This window comes from Catharus ustulatus, chromosome 4 (genome assembly GCF_009819885.2).
Source record: "Catharus ustulatus isolate bCatUst1 chromosome 4, bCatUst1.pri.v2, whole genome shotgun sequence".
In the NCBI taxonomy this organism is placed as follows: Eukaryota; Metazoa; Chordata; class Aves; order Passeriformes; family Turdidae; genus Catharus; species Catharus ustulatus.
In genome coordinates this window covers 46,244,273-46,271,747 of record NC_046224.1, presented here as the reverse complement: position 1 = coordinate 46,271,747, position 27,475 = coordinate 46,244,273, and the positions used below count along the sequence as shown (strand labels likewise).

Sequence of the window (27,475 nt, the reverse complement as noted above, 5' to 3'; positions counted from 1 at the left end):
GAAGAGCTGATCCCTATGGTTCAAAAAAGTTTAAAACTTAATAACATTATAATATTAGATGCTCCTGAATAATGTACTATATAGCCCTTAGCTCCAAACAGTTCTTAATTGTTGCTTAACACGTTTCTACAGTAGACTCATATGCAAATGAGTGATTTCTGGTATGTCATAAATATTGACAGAACGATAGAGAAAAAAATATTAATTTCTTACTAAAATAGAAAGGGAAATTAGATTTTATAATTGATTATAGTTTGAGTCCTGTATTATTTGAGTCATGAAAGACGGTTTGCTGATTAGAGTGAGATGGTGGATGGAATCATGATTTGCCTTTTTTAAAGGCCAGTGTAAGTGTTGGTGTGCTGTAGTGTGACAGTTTCAGATAACAACATTTTCATTTCCTAGTTGATGAAAAGTAAAAATGCATTTGTCTATCTTGGTAAATATGTATTTGGCTCAATTTTTTAACTACATCCAAATTAGTCATCTTCACAATTAATGCCTTTACAGCTAGATTGTGCTTGTCCTTTCACACCTAATGTTGTCCTTATTGTAACCCTTATTGCCCAGCAGTCCCAATTTTCTCCCTTTTCTCAAGCAGCCTTTATTAATGAAAATTGTTAATAGTAAAATCTGCAAAGGCAGTATGCTGTGTTCCTTCAAATCCTATGTTAAAACTCACCTCTGTTGTGATGCCTGTAAACTGGCCAAGAAAGGCTAAAGCAGCTGGTGTGCTGTGTTCAGTTCCTACCATACAAATTTCCTGTATGAAACAGCAGGAGTGAGGCATCAAACACCACTCTGCAGCATGTTCCACTCTCCTCCAAAAATGGTGAGGGAGGCTGTGGCTGTCAGTGGAGGCATACGTTCTTTCTTCCTTGACTCCTCAGTCTAATGGGGTAATTCAGCCAAGATCTAATAAACCATGAGAATTTGATTTTGATGAGAGGATTGCCAGCCTCAGAAATGTGAAAGCCTGTCACCTTCCCGGAACTGGGGAGACCTGCAGGTGCCCAGATGAAATTAGGATGCCCAACTTTTAGTCGGAGGTTTCAAGAGAGATTTGTTCCCTGGACCTGTAGATTTTTCATCTCTCCTGCTATTGTAGTATCTAAGACTGGAAACTGTTTTTTAAGGAAAAGGGATGATGTGAATTTTCTATGCTGGGTGCTTTCACAAAAGCCCAGGGTTTTAAATATTGGAGTAAGCCAAAACTAAAGCTGAAAATGGCAAACTTCTGTAGCACAAATGAAACTAGATAGTTAATTTTAAGTAGATGATAAATGCATGTATTTGTTTTTCTTACAGAAGTGTGGAGTCCTGAAGAAACAAAGAGAAGAGAGTTAAACACACATTCTCTGTCGTGAACAGTAAGTGACCAACTCACATACTCTGAAGCTAAACGTGACTTGCACTTCCTTTTTAATATTTTTATTCTTTCATATTTGCAGTTCTTCTAACAAGTGTAAGAAATTAGTGCAGTGAACATTTATGCCCTGTATCCAACTTAGTTTCATTTCACAGAGGTAGACTTTTATAAATACTATGATCACCTCAGGTAAGAGGCCCAGGTAATCCACACAAAGTGTCTTCATTGCTACCCATACTGATAATATTACGTACATTTTTGTTCTCAGTAAAAATACATTGCAATAGAAATTAACAGTACCAAACTAAAAACAGTATTATGCCAACATTTGCTCGCACATGAAATTTTGCAGAAAAACAGATTCATCACTGTAGTGAGAGATCTCTGCATGGTCAGTGTAGGAGCAGAAGACTTTCATGGGTTTGTGTTAACCACATAACCACTGTCTAATTGTTCTGAACACCCTGGTCATAGCTGTGCTCTTCACTGCACAGTCCAACCAGTTGCAGTGCATGACTGCACTGGCCTTTGACAACTGCAGCATTATAAAACACCAATAAGTTAAGACTGCTTGCTGAGACAAGAAAATGAGCCATGTTTATGTTGTGGGTGATGTTATTGACACTGTCCCTGGAAAAATACCTTAGGCTGCTGGTGAAGTACCAGTCATGACAAAGTAGAGCACAGACACTGCTTTCACTGCCAATCCAAAGTAGTGTGCCCTGGGGACCGTAGCTGGTTATATGGGTGTACCACATGACTGGGTATTTAACAGGTGGCAATATCTTCAGAGAACCAGAGCAGGTGGATTTGTGTGGGCACATTTCTATTAACAGTTCCAACAAAACAGTTCCTCTGTGCTAGGTGCCAAGAGAACCTGCCTTTTTTGTGGTAGATAATTGTGCACGGTAAGTAATGGGCAGAGAATATGTGTTTTTAGCACCATTCTACTTCTAGAATATACATCTGGCAGTACAAGTGAAGGAATTTTACTGTTGTATTTGAAATCCCTATTCATTTGGCTAATATGGAGAAAGAACAGGCTAGTTTTGAACAGAAATATATTTTGGATATTTCTTGAGAAGTAATAAAAATAATACTTTTTGTTGGAAAAGAATGTGTCTAAATCTCAATAGCAAAAAAGTACCTATTACATCTCTGGGCAGACAAGTTTGATGATGGACTTTAACATGAAAGGAGATGTGTGACATTTCACTAATCCAAGGACAATACAATGCTTCTTTGTGAACCTGTGTGGTTATTTATATGCTGTACTAAACTATGTTACCAGTGGAAATCTTCTAGATATATAGTGGATGATACATAGTACCAGAGAATTCTAGAAAACGTCTCAAAACTGCTATTTATCTATTCCTTTGATTTTTTTCATTTCTTCTTCTATCAGTCATACTTTCCTTTCATTTTCTCTTCTTTCCCGTGTGATTCCTGTGGTTTATATTCTGTACATGCTATCACACGTCTTTTTAACCTTCATCTTTCCATTTTTTGCCACGTAGTCAATCTGCTCGAACTTCATATTTTCTGCTCACGTCTCCCACACAGGGCATCTCTTACTCTTGGCAGAGCTGCATTGCAGAATTTTTCTGATGTTAGGCAAATTTTGAGTTTTCTATAGCTAGTATTAAATAGATACTCTGCAGACCAAGAGCTTTATTACTGTTGTTGTGTCATAATGCACAGAATAATGCCATATACCTATGTCTAAGGAATTCACAAAAGGTTACAAAATGTAGTGTAATATGGGTCACCAATTTTACTTGATGTGTGGAAAGATACAGTGGAACTTTGGAATTTATTATTTTATGAATGGGATACCTTCAACCTAATCAATTATGCTTTATGCTCTCTGGGTCTGAAGTTTTGGCAGCGGGTGACTGATAGTTACCTGAATAAATGCTAGCAATTCCAATCAATTTGTATAATTCAACTGAGATATGTATACAAAAAATTCACAAGTTGTTACAGACCTACTTGTAGAAAATAAATTTCACTACTGCAGAGTCTGGAAAATCTTCTCCCCAGTTGTGTTTCTGTGTCAAGTGGCCAGAACTCACAGGCAGCTCTTTCAGAATAACATGGATTTATTTGTGTATATTGAGAAAAAAATAGTCAACTATTATTGGTACTCCTTCACATACAAATTCTCTCTCTTCTGCTGGCAGAATTGGTTTGACGGGACCTTTTCATATTATCCATAAATTAATTTTATCAGTTGTGGTATTATGATTATAAACTACAAATGATCTAGCATAATGAATATATAATTACAAAAATGAAACTCTGCAGTGGTTATTTAACATTTGTGATGTGAAATTTATTTAACACTCTCTTTGGAATATACATGGGAAATTAGAATAATAAAATACAAATAAAATTACTCTTACCTCTCATCCATCATCCAGGAGAAGCAATGTTACCAGCTCGATCAGGATATACATTCTTCCATGGAGGGAAGTTCATGTATGGTACCTCTGGGCCTTCTAACACCCTTGAGAACTGTGTGTTATTCATACAGTATGAAGTAACCAGTCCTTCTTCTGACTCTGGGATTGATAAATGGGAATTGTGGAGTTGTTTCAGAATACCTTTTTTCCTTCAAATTGAATTACAATCTAAAATTTAAAATATCTGGTGCTTGGAGGCAAAAAAAGATTGTACTCCCCGCATATAGATAAAATTAAAATTAATATCGTTCTTATATTTAAAAAGAAAAAATAAAACTTATGATGTATAGTATGTTTTGTGGGTTTTATATGTTCCCAACTTTATTTTAAGTGCAAGGGCCTTTGTTGTTTCTCTCTGATATTGCGAAAGGTTGAAGATCTCCTTTGTGGAGCGGGGAAAAAATCTTGCAACGTGATCAAAAAAAGGTGTCCATTATCCTCACATAGTCAGCAGCAATCAGATTTCATCTGCCACAAACTTTGGTTTATCAAAGAAGTGGCAAATAATTGGTGGCTGGTTCATAAAAGCCAGTTCAGGTAATGTGGCATAAATTAGGAGATTGCACAAGGATAGTGCTGGTACAGGAGAAAGATGACCAGAATCCAGACTCTGCTGTGAGCAGATGAGAGGAGGCTTGACCTGCTGAAAATAATTGTGAGGGCAGTTTGACTCCATTATGTGTAGAAGAACTAAATTCATGTTAGACTTACCAGCACCTTCTGAGCATGCAACATTACCCTTGTTTGCCCTCATATCTATTTCAAAAGCTACTAAGGGTAATATTTTTACATTTACCATATTATATCTAGAGGTATGTAATGTACCAGAGATAAAGTAGCTAAATGAAGGGTTTTTTGGTTTTGGAAGGGTCTGTATTGTAAAAGTTGAATTTATGATTATTCAAAAAGAAATGAACCTGTGTTTCCTGATTATTCTGTACTAATCACAGTACCCTTCCCTTATATTATTATTTCAATCTTTCATACAGTATAGTAATCTAGAAACAGCATGGAAGTGCTCTTATTACTTGTTTTTTGCCATTTTGTCACAGGTTTTGTCACTGAGAATTAGAATTCATGTGCATATACTGCAGGCTTGGATAAAATTGTTCACTGGAATGTTTCCACTACCTTAAGTCTGTAATGAGGTCTTCCCCTAAATTAGTTACCCTCTTTTTTTCCCCCATCACACAGTGAAAGTATGAACTTCTGGTAAATTATATAGTAGCATTTGCATAATGTAAAGGTTGTTTATATTGCCTCTTTTTTTGGTTATCATGTCAAGACTATTCAGAGGAGTCTATTCTCCATGGCTTTTATGCTTGCAAAATTCTGTGCCACAAAACTTTATTTTTCTTTTCTTTTTATCATTCCTGTATTACAGACACCACTTTGTGTTTTTTAATGTGACATCTCTGACATGGATTTAGATTCTGTACTGCTTTGAGGTATGCTAGTTATGCAGCCTAATTTTGCAAAATGGCTCTGTAGTTGTAGCTCCCTGGGGCTTCGGTTTAGTTGTCATCTATCATTTTAGCACTGTGATTGATTAGTCTCTACTATTTAATTTATCTGCTGCAGCTTATAACCTTTTTCTTTAATTGTTAAACACATACTTTTCTAGACACATTTTTAAATGATGTGTTTTCCAAGTACCCCAGAAGTCATGTAATCATATTTTTCTCAGCTAGGAATTTAACCATTTGAGCCGTTTAATGGTTTCAATAAATATTGGCTGATATTTTGTCTATTACTTGGAAATTTTGAACTGGAAATCTGTGTTATATTTTCCATTTTTCAATGTTATTGTATATATATTTATTCTGAAACACTAGTGAATTTACCAGCTACTTTTTCATCAACCAAAAAACTTTAAAGGAAATCAGCATCTTTCTTAAGTGTAGGAACCAAATGCCTGGGCTACTGCTGCAGCAATAGATTTTAACCACCTTTGCACATTAGGTTTCAAAAGCAAAATATTAATTAGTGTAATTTGCTTGTTGGAATTTCATAAGCCAACTTCAGTCAGTAGGGTTAACATGCTTATTCTCCTCTGTTATGTACTGTGTTCCTGTACTTTGCTATTTTTAAACATCACATTGAATACCAATTTGGCTATGATTTTAAATCAGACTCTTTCAGAGAAATGTCATTTCCATTTTAAAAAGAGTTGGTTTTTGGCATTAAGTCATACAATGTGTAAACATTGCAGCAGTTCTACACAACTACTGAGGCAACTTTCAAGAAGCTACTAAAATGAATTGCTTCTATGATCCACATATCAAAGAAATTTTAATGTCACATTTTCTTTGCTACTGCAGTTTTTATTATGGTTCTCCATATTTTTGAATGGGGATGTTGATAATTCGTTTAAGGTTTTTTTTTACTTTTAGTTAGTGTCTAATATTTGTGATTAAAATCTCTCGATAAGAAGAATTATACTGTGTCATCATAATGCAGCTTTGCTGACGTTGGTAACTGCTGTTGTAACCCAGTCTCTAAATACAATCAAACAAAATGAGTAGACATCTGCAGCGCTGCATGCTTTTTGGGGTAAATTGGGGCTCCTTTTTGTGAAAGCAAGCTTTAATCAGTATTTCCCTTTTGTTTCTAATTCTTAATCTCGTTGCACAATCCGCTTTTGAAGACTACCAGGTTAGCTTCAGGTATTTACCTTAGTAATTCAGGGCAGATCACTTCCAGCCCAAATTTCCTTTGAGTCTTGGAGATAGCCTGTTCTGTCACTGCTCTTGTCGTGACTTATGCTTTGATTAGGAAATAAGAGGATAGACTTTTTTTGTCAACTCTGCTGTTTTGCATTTATGGTACATGAAGCTTAACTCAAGAAATTACTAATATTGTACAAGTGATTATGAAACATACAGGTTAAGACGACATCCCTGTATGGAGCTGGTGATCACTAAGGAACATTACTTGGCAGTTTTGGATCCTCTCCAAGTATGACTTTTCTCTTCAGCGATGATTTCTTTTTCTTCTTTAAAGTTTCATGCTATAAATCTTACTTTAAGGACATACAGCTGTCATAAGCATCTCATTTTGACAGCTTTCCTTATGTAAATGAAACTCATTCAAGAACTTACTCAGAAATCTTAGACCTGTTTACAATTATATCAGTAAATTACAACTATATTGACAACATTAATCTGTGAAAATGGAAAGAAAATAGGAAATTCAGTTACTTCTCTATGTAAATGAAAATGTTTTTTAAAACCATTACCACATAAGAATATGTTTTCTGATGTCAGTCTTCTCTGTTTACATTAATATCTGAATTACATGAAGTGGGCACAGTAGAATTCTTCTTGCAATAAGCAAGAATACCAAAACCCAAAGTTCAAAATCTAATACATTTGGAAAGGTATGATTCCTGGGATTAGAATTTTTAGGCGGGAATATCCATTAGAACAGCTAGAAATTAAGAGTGATTAAGGGTGCTCTGGAACTCTTCGAATGTATCAGCAGTGTGTCTGCAGTGTGCTGCTGCTACATCTTCAGTTTTGCTCTGCAAGCTAAAGAGGCAAAGACATGGTTTTTCTGAGAGGACAACAGCTCTGAGAGCAGTATTGGTTGTCTTTCATACTAGTGACTCTTGTGGCTGTGCTAATAAATGGAACAGTACTTTGAGCTGAGGGCACAAGTTTTTTAACATGCTGTTCATAAAGCACATAACATTAGACCATCTTACCAGTCTGACCAATTACAAAGATTTAGTTAAATTATTAAAAATGCTGAGGTTCTGTTTTTCCATGAGCCATGTACTTGTGAATTTTTCTTGTTACTGCTCAATTTCTATGACTGCTTTAGTGCCTCCAAAATCTCAATGTTTAGAAGTGTACTTTTTATTGAGAGGTGAGATTTTCATTCAGTTGCATGGATCCAGGGGCTGAAGTTTCGAAAGATAACTCCCAGACATTTATTGCAAAGTCTGGTGATACTGTGTAAAATGCATGATAGCCTGGAGGTCTCTGCTAGTACTGAACTGAGGTATACTTTGATCTTTCACGTAATAGGTCTCCCAATACCTTTTCATTTCTAAGAGAAGTAGTGCCCAGGCTGCTTTTATACCATAAGCCTATTTCACTCATCCTTGTAAGTTGTGATGCCAAGTAAGAGCATTGGTTTCAGGAAGAAAGATGAGAAAAATGGAGTAAGATGTCATTTAGACTTTGCAACCTTAACTATTTTTGTTGGTATTTGCTCTTAGAATCATGTGTTAGTGGTTGAATCTTTAGTTTAAATGAAATTATTAACATGGGCAGAGTTATTTGAAATCCAGTTTTACTTTAGGGATAATAATGCTTAAGACTTGAAATTAAACAACCGGTTAATAAACCACTAGCTATTAAACTGTTAATTGATTTTCCTGTAGGTAACTGGCATTCTTTTTGAGGAGTTACAGTCTATTGGGCAAATATGCCCAATATATAGGTAGGTTTTTAAATGGACATTGCATCTAAACTTTGTAATTTTGTTCTTAGACATTTCTTAAAGAGAATAGAATCAGTATTTTGATACTGAAATTTTCAAAATATTTGTTAGTGGTCATTAATGATTTGCTTAAACCCTCTTGAGCAGCTTTCCTTTTCAGGGTTGATATGGTGGCACACAGTAACTTTCCAGGGAGATTGGAATTCACTCCAGTGGTGAAACTGATAGTATTGTTAGTGGTGTGAAAAGAATAAGCTCATACCATCTCAGTATTGCAAAGACCTTGAACTACAGAACTGTGTACTGCTGTTACTTATCTTACTCTTTCAGACTCTGAGATTGTTCTGAATATTGATTTGTCCATCAGTTCATGCTTCTTAGAAGGTTCCACTGTGTTTGAGAAGTGTGTTCATTAGTACTTACTATTTTTGATGCACATTAAAAGAAATTGAGATTGTATCTGCTGTTAAGTAACTGCCTTAAAAGAAAACACTGTCTTACTCAGTGGTTCCTAATCTAGAAAATACCTGTGTAAGACTATGAATAAGTCCTACAAACAGTTTTTCTTCCTGCATTTTTTACCAATACAAGCTCTTCCTGTCTCCCTTATTCATTATTCTGGGGAAAAAACAGCAGCCTTTACAATCCTGAATTATGAGATGCGGCTAGGAAGGGGAAAGCTCTGGTATAATTATATTAATCTGCAACTTACTGCTGTAGCATAAAGCTCCATATTGTTTCTCTTTCTTAATCTCCTTTCTCCTTTCATCCTTGTTCATATTCCCATTTTTCTCCCTTTACTGTTTTCTTATTGGCAACTCTACTTAAGTCATGTTATCATAGAATGGTTTTGATTGGAAGTGACCTTGAAATCATCTAGTTTCAACCTTCCTGTCATGCACAGAGACACCTTCCCCTTGATGTCTTGGGTTACAATACAGAGTGTGATAAAAGGTATCTATTCTATCACCATCTGTTGAGGGTGGGGGCAGTGATCCTTATCTCTGTGGGAGACATTCTGTTAATGGGCCATCCATTGAAACCAGGCGGGGCATTGTTCTTTATCTTTTCACAACCCATCCTTCCTCCAGCGAGTCATTTTCTGCTAATGCCCATTGAGTCCCACTGTGGGACTGATAAAATTACTGCATCCCATTGGAAGTTGCTCCAGCCAGGGGGAAGAGCCCAACATTCCTTACCAAGATAAAAACAGAGGTTTTGGGACACTAAGGCAGCCCCTTTCTCCACTGGACTCCAGAGGAAAACCGGATTTCTGCACATCACCACTGGACCTTTAGAGGGAAACTGCACCTTGTACAGGAGCACTGCTCCAACTGGATCACATCTGTCACTGCAGGAGGATGCAGCCACCATTTAATGGAACTGCTACCAACACCCTGCCTGACGGGGTGTCAGGTTGTACTCTGACTTTGTCAGGGTTTGGAGTTTGTTTCTTTGTAGTACTGTATTTCTATTTTAATTTCCCTAGTAAAGAACTCTTATTCCTAATTCCCATATCTTTGCCTGAGAGCCACTTGATTTCAAAATTATAATAATTTGGAGGGAGGGGGTTACATTCTCCCTTTTCAAAGACAGGCTCCTGCGTTTCTTAGCAGACACCTGTCCTCCAAACTAGGACACTTGATCAGGTTGCTCTAAAGCCCCATCCAACCTGACCTTGAACACTTGCAGGGATGGGGCATCCACAGCCTCTCTGGGCAATTTGTTCAGTGCCTCACCACCCTTACAATGAGGAATCTTTGTGACCCTCCCCTGGACTTACTTATTAAATCTTAGTTTCTGTTTTAGAGATATGTTGATGATGCTCTTCTGAAAAAGATCCCTCATTACTCAGTTGCACCTAATTTGTTTTCCTGTAGTTCTTGATCTTCTTCAAAATAAGGATTTTAAAAAAATAACCACAGGGACAAAGCACAACTTATATCTGCTTGAGTACTGTAACTAAGTTGTGACTGAGTTTGCAAAGAGGGGCTCAGGCTGGGATGGTGCCCGTTCATGTGATCAGAAACGTGTCTACACATAAAGAAATGGTTTTTATGTGCATGTTCCTTCCTTCCCATGCCCAAATATCTTAATGTTGTATCCTAAAACAGTGAATGAACCTGAGGGCCATACCTTTTCCCTCTGAAAACATTTGTTTCTTTAACATAAGCTCAGAGCAGTTTGGGCATTTCTTTGTCCCAGTCAGCAAACTGTCTTTGTAGCTTTGCTCCTACTTCTTCTTCCTTTTCTACCTGCTGTGGGTATGGGACTATAATATTACATTACTTCAGATACACAGTAAATTTTCTTATAAATTATAAATGAATACATTATCTTTATGCTCTTTTTTTTTTGGTTGTAAATTCTTAGCTTTAGCGTATACTACTTTTCTCCAAATATCTGCCTATAGCACGCAATGTCTGATTTGTTTGAAGAGCTTCTGATTTCTGCTGATTAGATATTTTACTCAGAGCACCAAAGAAACCCATGTTTGTGTGACTTTTCTTCTTGGATGCACATATTCATGCTCTCTTCCTTTTGCTCTGTCTCTTGCTTTTTTCCTCTGCTTTGCTGGAACATTATGTCCTCAGTTGTCAAATTGCTTTCTCTCAGATAAAATTCCAAAACTAAATTGAAAGAAATCAACCCAGAAACTCTGGCAAATGATTAATTTCTAGATTGAAACTGAATTTTGCGAGTCTTAACTGAAAAAAATGTGTAGTATTAGGAAAGTACGGTATTGGGCTTGTGAGAAGGTATCTCTAATATTTGAGATATAAAAAAGGAGATATGATAAGATTATGAAACCTTGAGGGGTTATTTGAATCATCAGCTTGTTTCTAGAGAGAAAATAAAGCTCTGTTTTATTAATCCTAATTGTCCTTTTATTTGTTGCAATATATTATATCAGGTTTACAGCATCTCTTCAGCATTAGCTTCCCAGGAACAGCATCACTAAAGTGCAGCTATCAACCAGCTTAATGCTACAGATACAGCCTGAATAAATACGGATAATTAAGCAAGGTATTGTTTTTCAAAAGCAGCACATCCACTTCTGTGTAGCATCAAGAGGAGAGTTTAAAATTGTATGCAGGGTTCAATAAACTGTTGAACAATCTATTTACTAATAAACCATTTTTGTGAGTAATCCATTGGTAAGTAAAAGAGGCAGATTATGTATTATAGATTATTGTGAATTGCATGGTAGAAAGGAAACGGTTAACACTAGAACTGTATGACACCTGTGAATCATTGCTACTTAAAAACATCATGGTTATGAAAATGCATTGAAGTTTTCTCTCAGGATTGTCTAAAACGTTGATTGGGATATGAGTAAAGGTATTTCCATGACCCTTGACACCACTGTGTTGCCACACTTAATGTGTTGCTTTCAGTAAGTGAATCATCATCGGCCATACATGACTCTTCAGCTTTGCCTGTTTCTAGATGTGTATTCTGCTTACCAAAATGCTGCTTCGCTATTTTTTTAGCATAGAAGTACAATATATGTGGTGTCACAATTTCTTTAACAGGAAGTTATAACAGGGTAGTTGGACAATTCATGTGACATCTTGGAACTCATCAGTTTAGAACAACTGGAGCTGTGTCGTGTTATACTGTGGTGCAACCTGCCTCACAAATGTTATCTCAGTCTGGGGATTTAGAAATGCTTTTAAGGAGATAATGTTTATATGTAAGTATTCTCAAAGTAATTGAAGTATAGTTAGTGCTTCTCATGGGAGCAAGCAGGAGAAGAAGAACTCTCAGTTCTAGTCACAATTTTTGATGTCACAGACAATCAAACACTCAACTGATCCAAGAGAAAAACACCAAAATTAGAGAACAGGAACAGTGAGAAGGTTTCTAAATACAGAAACATTAATCAGCTGTCACACTGCTGACTTTCTAAGTTCAGTTATCATGTTTGGACTTGGTGGGGTGCCAGTAAAAAGGATTTGCTCATTTTTTTTCAAGTGATTAGAATATTTTTTAGGCCACATGTAGAAATAGTTAGAAAATACAGTAGGCTGACTGGATAAGAATGAATTAGATACGTGCAGTGATAATAAAGAAGAGAAAGGATGAAAGTTCACAGTTATTTAGATTTAAAAGAAGTCTCCATAGGAACTGCATCCACTTAAGATACTTAATATACATATGATTACCTCTTACTTCTCTGAGTGAAATTTACTTGGTCACCTAGAATTTGATGTGACTTGTACCATTGATTTATCTCAGAAACAGCAAGAGAGTAAAATTATAGAAATAAGGATGAGCATGGTGGTGCTCTTTGGTAGGTTAATAGGTAATAGTATATGTAGCAAAGAATGTGGCCAAGAATTACATTAAGGCTGCATGTTTATTTATTTACATCTGAAAGATGAAAAAAGGTGTAATGAAAAAGTTATTTGCTACTAGTGTGCTGGCTATATTGGTAAAGCAGAGAAATGACAGCTCAGAGTGAGAAGAATGCAGGTACAACTTTTGTCAAAATATTAGTGAGCTCTCTAGATACCTTGATGAAAAATTGCCACTAGTTAGTTTTCTTGTCGTTGCCTTGACCTTAGTATATTTTCTGTTGAGCTTCTGTCATTTTCATCCAAAATATGACTAGCCATTCAGAAAGCCTTACATTTTTCTTCTGGCCTGTGCCTGGTTAAAAAAGTGGAAATATTTGACAGTGACAAATGTCATCTGATCTGTTGGCAACAGTTACTGTAGTCTGAAATGGTGTTGAATGCTGCCCCAGGTTTTTCACAGTTAGATGTCTGTGGTTTATACTGATGCTTGTTCACAGACTAAGCAATGTCAGGTGTCTTTTGCATGTATAGATTTTGTACACAGCTAACAAACAACTCTAATTCAGTTGGGTTTTAGGGAAACTAATAATGGGACACGCACATCTCTCAGTTTAAGTACCTTTCTGGAGAGCCCACTGAAGCACCTTGACTAAGAGAGTCTGTATTTCTGTGGGTTAAGACTTGACTTTCTATTTATTTTAAAGAAATATCTTTTCCTTGGTGAGCACAATCTTTTATCCCTCTTAAGGCTTTTTGATAAGAGCTTATCCATGGCTTGGTTGCCTTGTCATTTGCTGATGCTGTTGGGGAAGTGGTGCTTCTCTGCTGTGTGAAATTTACGGACACTCGCTCTTTTTTCTCCGGAACAATGGGTTGCAATACAAGACTTCACTCAAGAAATCTGAAGTTGCTTGGTTTAGGTTGGAATTTCATATACCAATACTGCTAATTGTTTTATCACCTTATAGTAAGATCATCATAAAATACTGTGCAGTCCCTATACAATTCACAAGAGTTTACATATTTACTGTAAAGTTAACATGCCCTCTACTCTGATTCACTCACTTTCCATGGTCATGTATCCCTAGTGCCTTATTAAGTGATATAAATAAGGTAGTCTTCACATTAGCAGTTCTAAAATTTAATCATTTACAGTCACACACAGAAGAGGCAAATGCTTTGAGTGGTGTTCAGCTATACTTCTCATGTGTGGAGAAGTATCTGGGAGATGCTGTGCTGTTAAAACAATAGGATCTGTGGCAAGGGAGTGATCCTATACTTGCTGGTACAGTTTACAGTGCACTGGAAAAAATTCTGTCTGGTGGGCAAAAGTTTTGTGGGAAACATTAAAACTGTATTCACTTCCCACAAAATTCTCATTAAATATTCAAAGTGAAGTTTTTTTCTCTTCTTCAGTAGAAAATAGTGCACATTTCTACTGTAGTTAATTGTTGGTACATGGTAGGATGTGATTTCTAGCTAAGGTAAACCTTTCTAACAAAGATGAGTCAGTTCTAAAGGATCTTCTGTTATGATATGTGGGGTATTTCCTCTGTGCTTGTTTTGGTGCTTTTTTCCCCCCTTTTTGCTCTTTCTTCATGTTGTGCATCTTACTGTTTATGTCTTTACATGTAGTGTTTGTTTATTTGGATATGCAGGTGATTACCAAGTATCTGTTTAAGCTTACCAGTCTTGAAACTTGTCATCTTGAAAACAGCTACAGAAACAGAAGACCCTGTACTTCAAGGAAGTTGTCTTTCCATTTGTTAGTCACCACTGTAAGATGGGCAGTTGCCAAAGCTGTCACACACAGAGCAGGATGTCAGATAACTTGGTGTAGTCTATTTGTGTTTAGCTGTGCACTCTTATCCCACTTAGGCAATTTGTCTTTGTGCCTGGATGTGGAAACTTGGCGTTTTCTCTCGTGTACAGTGAACAACCCTTGCTATCAGGGCAAACAAACAGCTCACCCCCAGGTTACAGTCATGCTGCTGCTCAAGCTAGCAGTTGTATGTTGCTTAAGGAAAGCCCAGTAGATGGCCCTTCCCCAGAGACTAAACCTATCCAGTTCAAAGCACTGTGTGATGCCTTTGAAATATAATTGCTAAAATGACACCCATTTATTCCAGTAGAGCCATAAGATACACAGGTAGACTTTTTTAGCTGTTTAATTAAAGATGCATATCTGAGGTAACCTAGCAAAACGCATTTGCCTAATTAACTCCCTGTAGTTCACCATTCTGTCAGTTGCTGACTGTTAGTAAATACTTGGTTTCTTTGGGCCTTACTTCTCTATGTGAATGATTTAGATATTTATAGTTAAGGAAGAGATCAGTTAATTTCCAGGTCTTCAATGATATCTGTTTCAACTTTCCAGGTCATAGTGCAGCTTAAACAACAACAAAAGAGTTAAATTCTGTAATTTTTTTATATTCTACAAGTGACAAAGTTGTGGGTTTATTTTTTAAATTTAACAAGTATGTTTTTTATAGTCTGTTTTTGTAGGGCATATTCAGAGTGCATTTCAGTACCTAAAAGGGAGTGAATGATGGTCTTTAATAGGAGTGAAAATAGTATGTAATAGCCATATATCAAAAGTTGCTATGTAAATCAGTTGTATTCTGGACTGTATGTAATTACCCCAGTTACAGTGGGGGTAACAGGCAACTGTGAAAACTATCAATTCTTATTGTCTGTGCTGTTATTTTCCATTTGACAGTAAAAGTTAAATTCACTCTTTAGACCTAAATTAATATTTTATGTCAAAGCTTAAGGAACAAAGAAAGGGCTTTGAGGGGGAAGCGGTGAAGTTCTTCTGTATAATGGAGAGCTGCACTAAAAAAGACATTTTGGTTAATACTGGTTCCCATGGTTACATGCAAATAATTATGCAGTTTTTAAAACACAAAACTCTTTTTGCAGTCTTACTTCCAGGCAGATAAGTACACAGCAGTTAGTTATAATTAGCTATATAAGAAGTAAATTTTTAAGCCTTGATCTTGAAAATTCATCTTAGCTTATATATGTTACACCTCTACACACTGCATTTGTATTGTCTTCACTAAGGTTAGATTTCCAGGTTAGGCAATCCTGTCTGGGTTGAATAATCTTAATCTTGAATAATATCAGGTCAATATCATAGTTTTTTATTGCCTCCACAACTTTTACAGTGGGCTATGAAAGTCTTTAAAGAAAAGTTATTCCTTTCTAAAGCAACATTTTTTCTAAATTTAAGAGTTCTGGTCTTTTCTCTTAGGGCTTTTTTTTATTGTGTACCTAATTTTATTAAAACCATTCCAGTCCAGGAAACCACAGTGATGAAAATGCATCTTTCTGTGAAACTTGGTCATAAGAGACCACTGTTCTGTTGCACTTCATTAATAACATATAAAAGTTTATGTTATTAATAATAGTAGTAATATGGTTATTTTATTTCTAATACTCCATTAGCATGATATGAAATATAAACAGATTAGGCTGACCTGCCAAGATTTTTTCTAAATTAACAAACATGCTACCAGTTTTGTCTTCCTGAGTCACCTACATTGCTGTACTGGAATTGCACAGTTCGTGTCATTGCAGAATTAGAAAAGTGCAGCAGATAGCTTAGTACTTACACTGACCACAATTCTGAACTTCTGTAGTGAAAAGATTTTGTCACTAATGTATGAAGAATTTTCAGATGATTCTTGTTGTTTTAATATGTGTGAAATCTTTCCATGTTTGCAGCATTATTTTTATGGCTTGTCTGAAATAGGCATAACAAGAGATGTCATCTCACATCAGCTGCACTGGTTTCCTGTTTTGTCTTTCTTGTAATTTTTCTACAAAGTTTTTTGGTACTGGAAAATAAATCACAAATTTTTCAATCAATATGTGATAGTGTATTCTAGCTGATCTTTTAATGTAATTTTATTTCTAAAGTATAAGCATTCAATTTCTAATTAGATTAACTGCTCTTTTCTCTTTCAACTTACACAGAGATCTGGATAGACAGTAGTTGATTGCATAGCACTTCGAATATTTTATTTTATGATTTGAAGTCTTAGTGTCTTAGTTTCTCATTAACATGAGTTGTGATGATGTTTTTAGCATGATGATAAGCCATGAGGATGAGAAAATACTACTTGATCACAATTCTTGTTCCTCATTTTGCACGCTGAGAGGGAGGCTGACATCGTATCAGCAGGTGTCTGGCACAGGAAACCAGAGAAACATTTTGATTGACTCTGAAGTCTTAGAATCACATAATCATTCATTTTGGAAGGAACCTTGAGAAGTCTTCCAGCCTGGCTTCCTGTTCAAAGCAGGATCAACATTTGAGTTTAGACCAGATTGCTTGGCACTTTCTCCAGGCAAGTCTTGAAAGCCTCCAAGGATGGAATTTCTGCAGCCCTCTTGGGAAAACTGCTTAATTATCATGTTGTGAAAATGTTTGGTTTTTTCACATTCAGTTTGAACCTCTGAGTTTCATTTTCTCTTGTTCTCCCCCAGAACACTTTTATCTAGAAATGAAAATCATTGAGATCCATAAATACTGCTTACTTAAATTAGTGTTACATGCAATTGGAATTACAAAACAGTTTGTCATGTCATGTTTTCACCTGAATTCATACACAAAAATATACATTGAAGTATATAATGTATAAAATTAAAACCAGATTTTTGGGCAAAATCCAGGAATTTTCTCATTATAAAACTTTCAAGGATGGCAGTTTAATGTTAAATTTTCCATATTTAATTTTCAAATCTCTTGTTTTAGACCAGTTTTTTTTCAGTATAATTTCACAAATACATGCTTTTTCCATCTCCAGTTGAAGAGATCTGCATAAACAGATTCTCAGAATGATGCTTCTCTTACAGATTTTCAGAGCTACTGCTTTATGAGATCACAACATCTATATTAAGAAAAATATATTTGGATTTGCTATGTAAGCAGAAAGAACATTTTTTATCACCAATAGATCTTTTATCCTTTATAAGTCTTCAAGCTTCAAGCTTCCAGTTTGAAACTCTGGAGAAACAGATGTCAAACTTATCTAGATTTTAGTCATATTAATGAACTTGAAAGGTGATTATAGGCATCGCCATCGTGACAGTTCTTTGAGTAGGGAATAATAGGAGTGACCACACACCTATGTGCCATGAGTGTGAGGGGAGGTGTGCCATTTTTTCTTCACCAAAAGTCATCATTTGCTGTATGTTTTTATTACTAGAAGTAGCTAGTTCCTTACTAAATCTTAAATTCAAAAAGCTGAATAAGGTAGCTTCCTAAAAAAACCCACTCTCCCTATTCTGTCTTTATTTTTCTACATCAGTGTACTCTTCATACCAAATTTTCACTGAGGAATTTATTCCCTTTTAAGTGCTCACTTAATGGGCTTACCCATTTGGACTTCCATCTTACTTTTATGCTCAATGTTTTCATCTTCCATCCTATCTTGATTCCAGTTTCTTATTGCCACTTCTCCCTCCAGTCATATTTCAGCCACAATGTGAGATAGCCGCTTACCCATTTTGCCCCTGAAGATCTTATGAGCTTAACTTTTTCTGAGCCTAAAAATTAACTTGCAGAATTCCACAGAGCTCACTCAGAAAAATACTGGGGTGTGGAAGGCGGAAACAGCCAAACCCAATTTGGGTATATGAAATTTTACTATAGTGGGCAACAGAACCATACTCCAGAACCCTCTGTGTGTTGATTGGCAACATTCTTGTCAAACTGGAGCTGAAATGAAATTGAGCTTGTCACCTCAATTCCCATGTAAAAGCTACTGCATATTTGAAGTGCAGACTTTGTTCAGCTAACTAGTTGCTCCCTTGTAAGTGCTTAGTGTTCATTCTGTATGTAATCTGTTGCTGTTTTTACCTTGAAAACAAGAGTATTTCACTGTGGTTGGTTTCCTTTAGCTTTTTCAATGGAACATAATTCTGGTCTTGCATGTATCAGGAAGGCCCAAGCAAGGTAGCAACTCTCTTTTTCAGGTTCACAAACTAAAACCAGTTCAGTTTCAAAAGATTCATGAAGAAACACAGTATTCTGTGATTGAGTGCCTGTGATTTATTATGGAGCTATTTGGATTGAAATTATACATGGACAAATTAAAGTTTACAGTGAGCAAATGGGTTACAAATAAATACACTTTTAATGGCTTGAAAAACTAGTCTTCAGCTTATTATCCACGTGTCAGAATAAATGAAATAACAATCTGATGCAATGACTGCATCAGGTGAGAAAACGCATGGAGCAGTCTCCAGAATAATCTAAAAACATGAGTTCAGTATTGTCTAAAAACAGTGCAAGTGAAATCTGCTGTCATAACTTATTTCATTGTGAATTAGTGTTGTTCGTCATATATGAGTACCAACAAAGTAGAATGGAAGTTTAGTGAATATATAATGAGTATGAAAAGGTCACCAGTACGGACAAGAAACTAATTCTTTTTGCAAAATACAGTTTGTGTTACTGGATTTTAAAATATCCATCCAGACCTTTGCAAAAACAGGAGATGCTGGGCCTGGGTCTAACATATCATGGCAGACTGCATTATCAAGTGATGTTCTACAGATTATTCCATTTTGCAATTTCATCATATTACGTTTCATTATTCATTCTGTATACAACAAGTGATGCAAGGACAGCTGTGCTTTTAACATAGGAAACAAAATACATTTTCAGTCCTGTGCAAAAATGAAAACAAGTTTTCATACACCTACACTTGGAAAAAGGTTAAGTTTGGATTGTTGCTTGTGGTTGCCAACCAAATACAGTCTTTCTTCCATTAAGATATGTTTATATAAAAATACAAAATTATGGTTGAAGTGTTGAGGGGAGGAGTGAAACAGAGAAGTTACTGTATATTTTTCTTGTATGAAAATATGTATGTTTCTATTAAATTATGCATCTGTATCTTTACATCTTTGTATATTCATACATGTAAGTTCCTGTGTGTGAGAATTATCACTTCCTCCAGTTTGTTTTAAAACTCCAAATTAATAAGCTACAGTTAGCCAATGGTGACAATACTGAAAAAAGTACTTCTTCGTGTTTAGTTGCCACAAATCGGAGTCTGGAATGGAAATAATTTAACATGAAAAAGGTTCCAACAACATTTTTGTGTACTTTTCATACAGTTTATTAAATCTCATTATAACGTAGTTGTCTTAATTTCGACCAGGACAGAGTTAATTTTTTGGCAGTAGGTGGGAGGGAGTGTGGCTTTTCTATACTGCTTCACCTCATTGCTGGGGTGGGAATAAGGGACTCTTGTTCCTGAGGAGAACAGTGTTCTTTCCAGTGGCAGGAAATGTGGTGGGGAAGAGCTGGTCATATTGTGAAGGGCTCTCTGTGTAGTTTCCTTGTGTTAAACCTTTTGTTGCTAATATTGTTGCTAATATTGTTGCTGTAACTAGCTATCTAACCTCATTGCTATTTCCAGTAACTTGTTCTTATCTCAACCCATGATTTATGCCGTTTGTGCTTCCAGTTGGAGGGGAAAGTGGGAGTGAGTGGCAGTGTGGTTTTTTGGGGGCTACTAATATGGACAATATCATTCCTAAACCACACCAGTAGCATAATATTAAATGCATTGTAGATGGCCACACACATTGGCAGACTGAAAACTACAGGTTTTAAATCAAACATTAGATAATATAAATTGCTCGTAATAAGTAAACTTTCCATTGGCCTCAGCATATGCAATTTTAGTTGCATGATCATATCGTAAAATAAACTAAGGCAGAAAGTTCCAGAATTAAAGTGGAATGCAGAATGCTCAGGGAAGCAGGAGATGCTCCCACTTTTGTTTCATCCTTGTTGTTTAATGGGCTATTCACATGTTCTATTCACATCTTTCTCTGAAGATGGAATTATTACTGTTTTTCTCTGGGCTTTTTTGTGACACTTAACATTATTATCTATTAAGGATACTTGCATACCAAGAAACTTGCAGCACCCATGTGAAAAGTGGAAAAGGTTTTAATTCATTTTTACAAAAGGGTCAGTAAGGCACATCATGCACAAGATGTGTCCATTCATTTTGTGTGTCCAATTAACACAAGACCTTTAACATCTTGATTATTTCAGAATACTACATTTTTGTAGCATAGAGTGCTTTAAAAGCCTCTCTTAAAGGGACTTGAAATTGAAAGGAAGCAAGACACACTGTTAGCAGAGTCCATAGTTATTTGTGGAGAGTGGAAAAATGCTGAGAAACAATTCAAAGCCAGACTGGTAGGGAAACACTGCTCTATAGCATTGCTCTTTGCTTCTATTTCCACTGCTGCTGTTCTCTGGTTTTCTTCAACCTATAATGGTTCATGTCTTAACACACAGTCTTCTATGAATTCTTCATGCTAGCTTGCCACGTGCTTGTGTAGTCTTTTCTATACTCTTACCTGTCTGCTCTTCATGCTTCTGTCCAAAGTCACTTCCTGCCCTCTGTCTCTTCATTCTCTTTTCTGGCTCACATTTCTTCCTTGGCTCTTGGGCTGGCCTCTGGTTTCCATCCCTTCTCCCTATCCAGTCTCCTTGCCCATTGTTGGTTCCAGGGTACAGAGACCTATACATGTTGGTCAGCCATCCCCTGGAAGATGATTCATATCTTCATCTATTCCTTTCTGGGTGATTAAAAGCCAGTCGAGTCTGTCATTCTTTTTCGTATTGTCTGGTTACCTGCAATGCTTCATAAGTACAGGTGTTTCTTTTATTCTGAAATTCTGTATGTAGCACTATTCCTACATTTCCTCCTGCTCTACAGTGTAAATGGTCCTTCCAGTTCTGAGCTGGAGCAAGTTGATTGCAGATGGAGATTTGGTTGATAGGGATGTAGCTGCTGGTACTTTGTCTCTGCTGCAAGTAGACGAACCAAGGACTTTTTTTATACAGGCCTGTTGATTAGACAGATTTAGACACTTCACAGAAATCAACACGTTTCTGGTGCCAGGCTGAACCTCTTGACAGACTGGAAACAGGGGGGAAAGTAAAACTTATTGAAAGATTAATGAGGTTTCTCTTTTTTTTCAAAATGTCTTCTTCCCCTAGTATTATATTTTTAATCAAAGTGAAGAAGATACCAGTGTGTGAATTTCAACAGTTTTGGCGCAGTAAACAGACTCAGAAAATAATCAGAACTATTGACAGCTCATAAAGAATAGGTCTGAGGTTTTTGCCAATCACACAGTGTTTAAAATAGTTTCATGTATATAGCTCAACACTCATATAACAACACTCATAAACTTTGGATTGAAGATAGATATCTTCTACTGTAAACTGCTGAATTTTCTTCTTAAAATTGATATATAAATCATGCTTATTCAGCTGGAGGACAAAACAAGAAAAAAATTCGATTATAGAGTCTAATAGAGGATTGTGTTGAGGTTTAAATGACTGCCATGAAAGGATAATGAAGTATTTTTGGACTGTCAATAAGTCACTGTTTTCTTCTATTGAAGAACTTAACCCTTTTTTAGTAAACTCACTTAATATTGTGCCGTCTTTCTTTCTCAAGAAATTTAGTTAGTATGTGTTTACAGCAAGCTGTTTTGCTTTTTTGATTGTCAGAACCTTGGAAAATACCAAGGTCAAACATAGAATTGCAAATTAATGCAAAAATGTATTTAATATACTGATAGATGATAAGAACTCAAATGCTCCTATTTTTATACTTGTAATTTTTTAATTGTAAGAAGAGTGAATTTAATGAGCTGAAAATGAAAGCTTAGTGATACTAGTTGGTGTTGGAACACTTTACTTGGGTGATGTGCAGGCTTGCTCACAGAAATCTGCCAATATGATTCAGTCCAGAACTGGGGAAAAAAGCACCAACCAAGCTAATATTTAACACTTCAGTCCACTGAACATCATAGCAGTATTGAAAGAAATAAAGAGAAGGAATATTGAAGGAAATAAAGAGAACTAGTGAAGAGTAATTTAGCATACTGGCTAATGTAAATAAGACTGAAGTTAGACAAAAGATTTTTTTTTTAAGTTGTATACCAGGTCTAACATCTTTCTGTAAGAAAAAGGCTATTTAATCCTCTTTGTTCTCTAAATCTCCTCTTCAAAATTGACCATTCTATAGAATAATATTGTAGAAGAATTTTTCTCTCTTTGCCCCCTGCCCAATCCCACCCTACTCTCACCCTCCCCCTCAGCAGCACACACCCCCCCTATGTTTTGATTAAGAATATATGTTTTATTGAAGTATAAGTGTTTGGGTCCATGTCTGTGACTTCTTTCTGCTTTCTGTGTTTGAAGATACAAGTTAAATGAAATGTACAGTTAATTATTTGTGTCTCAAGATAATCCTGTTATGGTGTCTGTATAAAAAATTTAAATTATGAATCTGTGGCAGAACCAAGACATCTTCCCTCATTAATTTTTAAACATAAACCCACAATATTGGTTAGAAGGTTAGATGCAATATGTTATCCTACACTGGTAATTGCATTGAAGACTTGGACAGTATAATGTCAGAGGAGTTGTGTGAGTTAATGTAAACAGAAATGAGCTTGGGACAGATTTAGCAAAAATTATTTTTGCAATGTACTTATTTAAATCCTTTGAGCAGTGCAAAGGCTGGATGTAGGATGATGGGAAGTAGAAAACACTGCTGATCCATGCATTACAGAATGCTGTTGGGTTAGAAATTAAGAGACTCAATATCAGAGTTGAACAAAACTGACAACATTTTGCTCTGTTTATTGGCCACTCCTCCTCTCTTCAGTACTCGAATTCCTGTGGGGAAAAAATTTAGTGTTCTGAGCTTTTTGGCTTGTCAGAAGAATTGTAACAAATGGAAACCTGCAAGTCTGATTTGGCAATTTTCTGTGGTCATCTTATGTTATCATTGATTATGGGCTCTGAAACTAAGGAAAATGAACAGCTTCAAAAAAATCCAACCAGTTAATTAGTGCAGTGCTTTAATTTTCACCTCATCTTTTCTTTTAAACTCCACATCCTGTGTGCCATCTGTGATAGTGAAGCTGGGAGGGAGAACTGTGTGAGAGCATCCTCTTAATGAGTGTCAAAGTATGGACAGTCCCAGCCAGCAGACAGAATGAGACTGGACTGTCAGTCACGATACAGTTTTAAGGTAGAGACAGGATAATTTCAGACAAGATGGAGAACAAAACCACTCAGGCACAAGTCGGATGTCTTTTCCTTCTTCCCCAAGAAATAATTTCACTATTTCAGTTTCTGGACACACTTTGTGGTCTCATGCCTCTCCTTCTGTCACTCTTGTGACTGACTTCTTCCATATAGCCCTTTGTGCCACAGTAGAGGAAACTGCACAAGAGATAATCTTATCCTGCCAGGAACTTAAACAGTTGTGAAGGAAACGTTTAGTCACCATAGATGGATGAATTTAAGTAAAGGTCTGTCTTACCAAGTACTGTGAGCCTTTGGTCTCTGGCATCAACCAGCATGGTCAACAAAAATCTAAAGGTAATTCTTTTGGACTGCATCTGATCATGGCTAAGTTGGATAGATCTGTCAGCTAGATAGATTTGTGGCTGTTGAAGTTGTGGAAGAAGCCTGGCCCTTCTTGATTTCCACATATATCATTCTCATAATGAATATTCATTCCTACCAATAGTTAGGACAATTCTGCTACCAAACTCAGTGCTTTGAGGTGTATCTAGTTTTGATTGTCCAGTGTAAGACATTTTAAGTCAACCTGCTATCCAGACGCAGGAACTGTGCTCAGTATTTGCTGGGGCAACAAAAAAAAGATGCATTGGAAGCACCATCAAGGAAAAGTAAGAGCTTACTGGACATTAAAGTTGAATTTCAAGGTAACTGCTGGTAATTTTGTTTTCAATGACCTGGTGACCTGGGGCTAATACATTTCTTTTCTCTCCCTTTTCATTTCATCATTTCAAACCTGAAATGTGAAGTATGTTTATTGGGAAATCAGTATGGTTGTTGCTTTGAAAGGATGATGCTGACAGTGTAGCTGCTTAGAAACTATTTGTGTGTTGCTTTGCCCAGAATTTGAGCAAGCTAGCCACTGAAGCAGAAAAAGCACAGCCAGTGTTGTCAAATATTATTGGTGCAATGTGCCTTTATATGTGCCTGGCTGAGCATCATCAAATGGCATTTGACATGGTTCTTTCCCAAGGCCATAACGTGCTGTATACAGCAGACTCTCAGTTAAATAATTTTGTATTTTGTATTTATACACATGGATACATGCATGTGTTTATAATCTGTCATGATGATTTGCATGAATGTGCAAAATATTTCTCCACCTACCCTACTTAATTTTTTCATTTCATATTAATAAGCCACTTTGAAAAAATAATTCACAAAATAGTATTTCTGAGTTAAATTAGTCTCAATGCATCTAATAGGATATACAGCAGTCACAAATATGTTTTCTGAAGTAGTAAAAACTGCCTAAAACTAGTGATTTAGCAGCTGTTAAATTATGCAAGTGTGGAATTTTTTTTTTCTCAATTGCTTCTTGGATGAAAGCTGTAAGACCTGTACATTTTTTTGTTTGGTTTGGTTTTTGTGGAGTTTTTTGGGGGGTTTTTTTGATGAAGCACTGAACTCCTTCCGTTAGCTATAATTATGAGGAAATATAAACAGCATTTGCTTTTCCTACCCTCAATGCAAATCCAGCTCTGTTATGTAACATGTTGTACACAGAAATCATGGGAAAATGCCACAGTGTAGCTAAGCAGCATTATTTTTTAACAAGTTGATGCTTTAGTAGCATTCTTTAATATTTTTGATTACTTTCCTTGTTAGGATTCTTCTTTTGAATATTCCTTTTGGAATTAAAAAAAAACCTCATGGTATTTCAGGGGCTTAAATGTGCAAATTTGAAATGAAATAGATGTTTTCTTTTCATATTTTACTTATTGCACAAGTCTCCTATTCCAATGAATGATGTAAAGAATAAATGTCATCACTAAGAGCAGGTATCTGGTATAGGCAAGACAGAATCACCATGTATTTCTATTGTAGCTGAATTTCAACTAGCCTGGACTAAATAATAGTGACATCTTTTCTGCATGGAGGTTTTATTTTTGTGTTCACTTTAGATGGAGACAAATAACACCTGCCAATCCATATTGAAACGTTTGTGTTTCATTGATTGCTGCCTGCAGGGACTATCCCAGTAATGACTGTGTAACAACTTGGGGGTGAAAATGATCTCTCTGTCTAGTCTTGTGGAGGATAACTCCCTACAGAGAAGGACAAAATGGTCAAAGCCTCACTGCTACTTTGCCCTAGACTTGTCTTTTCAGTAAGATTTTGTTCACCATACCTACTGCTTGCTGTTAGCAGCAAACATGGGGTTTTTTTAGCCCTGAATTATGAAATTATGTTTTTATTAAATCTTCTGCATTATGTTGTTAACTTGGTAAGAAAAACCTCTGCATTAACTTTTATATCAGATAATAACCTAGACTATTTTGTGTTAATTCTTCCCAAATCAAATTCTAAGAGAGGATATATTGTAATTTTTTTTTTTACAAGCTAGAAATTAAGTTTAGGGAGGACATTTTGTCAGACTATTTAGGATTAATCACTTTGTCACCTGTTAGCTCAACTGAATTACAAGTTGGTAATCATAAGTGCACCATTACCATGTAATATGTTGCCAATATAATGATTTCTATTTTCAAGTAGTTTCAAGAACACTACTGCTGCTTGATTTTTCTTCCTAATTTAGTCAAAATTATTCATTGTTTCAGTGCTTCTTATCTTCCCTTGAAGCATGAAAGAGGGGGAGAGGAGGGAAGAATAGGAGAGGGAGGGAAAACTACATGACAGACAAATGTACCAAATAAACCAACTGGATCAGGAGCAAGAGAAGCAATTTTCAATCTTTTCCAGATCAGTATTGTTTAAAATGTTTCATTAGTTTAAAATGTTTCATATTCTTATCAGAGAACTTACTGTTCTTTTGAAAACATTGTATATCCTAGTGAGTATTGAAATAGAAATAATTGTTCTTTCATTTGAGCTCACTGTGGTTCAATATTTTTAAGGAAGCAGATATAAAACCTGCCACTGCTTTTATATACAGTGTTTGTCTAAAGGAGAGGCAATGCATTATCCCTTACAGAATGTATCAGGATTTCTAGGCAATCTTTTTCGAAGGAATATGGCCGTTTTCAACTCTTATTTTAACAGAAAATCATGCTTTCTAAATATATCCTTGTAAACAAAATTGCGCTTCCTTTCCAGGGGACACATGCTTTATTTTCATAATTTAACCTTTCTAACTTTTAAAGTTGATGTGTTCACATTAAATTGGAGCTTCAAAATTGTACTTATTTTATTTGGACTTTGAAAATAGTAAATATGTTTCTACTAGACATATTCTGTTACTGTTTTTGGAAGTATCCACTCATGCATGAGATTTCTTTAAAGCTACCTCTTAATATTTTCTGTGAAACTGTATTTTCAAGAAAGTATGGCATTATTTTATTTATTTTAGATTTTTCTCTCTACTCCATCTCTCCTTTTGTCTTCCTGCTTTTCAACTATTATGGCTGTGTCTCTACCAAGAGATGATTTCCTCTTTTTTCTAATCACTTCAGGGTCAACCATTCTTAGTGAGATGTTCAGAAACTGTAGTGATGTGTCATTTATTACTTCTGAGGGTTTAAAGGACCTTGACTGTCAGTGCACACTGAAGACTGTTCTGTAATAAATAGCAAGGCTTTTACATGAGCTGAGTTGATAAGGTGGTAACAGTCCTCAGTTGAGAAAGTTGTGGTGTAGCACATTTGTTATCATCCAGGTGGAGAACTACAACTTGTCAGTGTAGTTCTGATCTTAAAGATTTTGAAATTCTGTTAAGTTCTTCTGTTGCTTCCTAAGCTAATATGTGTTTTCCTTAGATGGATCTGATTTAAGAAAA

General features: G+C 35.9%; 1 protein-coding gene across 3 annotated transcripts in view; it reads left to right on the top strand.

The window, feature by feature from the left end:
• The window catches only part of SYT1 (synaptotagmin 1), a 337,000-nt gene that overhangs the window by 117,088 nt on the left and 192,437 nt on the right, over positions 1-27,475 (top strand). For all 3 annotated transcript variants that reach the window (XM_033057399.1, XM_033057397.2, XM_033057398.1), the window contains exon 3: positions 1,309-1,370. In XM_033057399.1, coding sequence (XP_032913290.1) covers position 1,370 — 1 coding nt within the window. In that variant the 5' untranslated portion in view covers positions 1,309-1,369. The remainder of the gene's footprint in view (positions 1-1,308; positions 1,371-27,475) is intronic.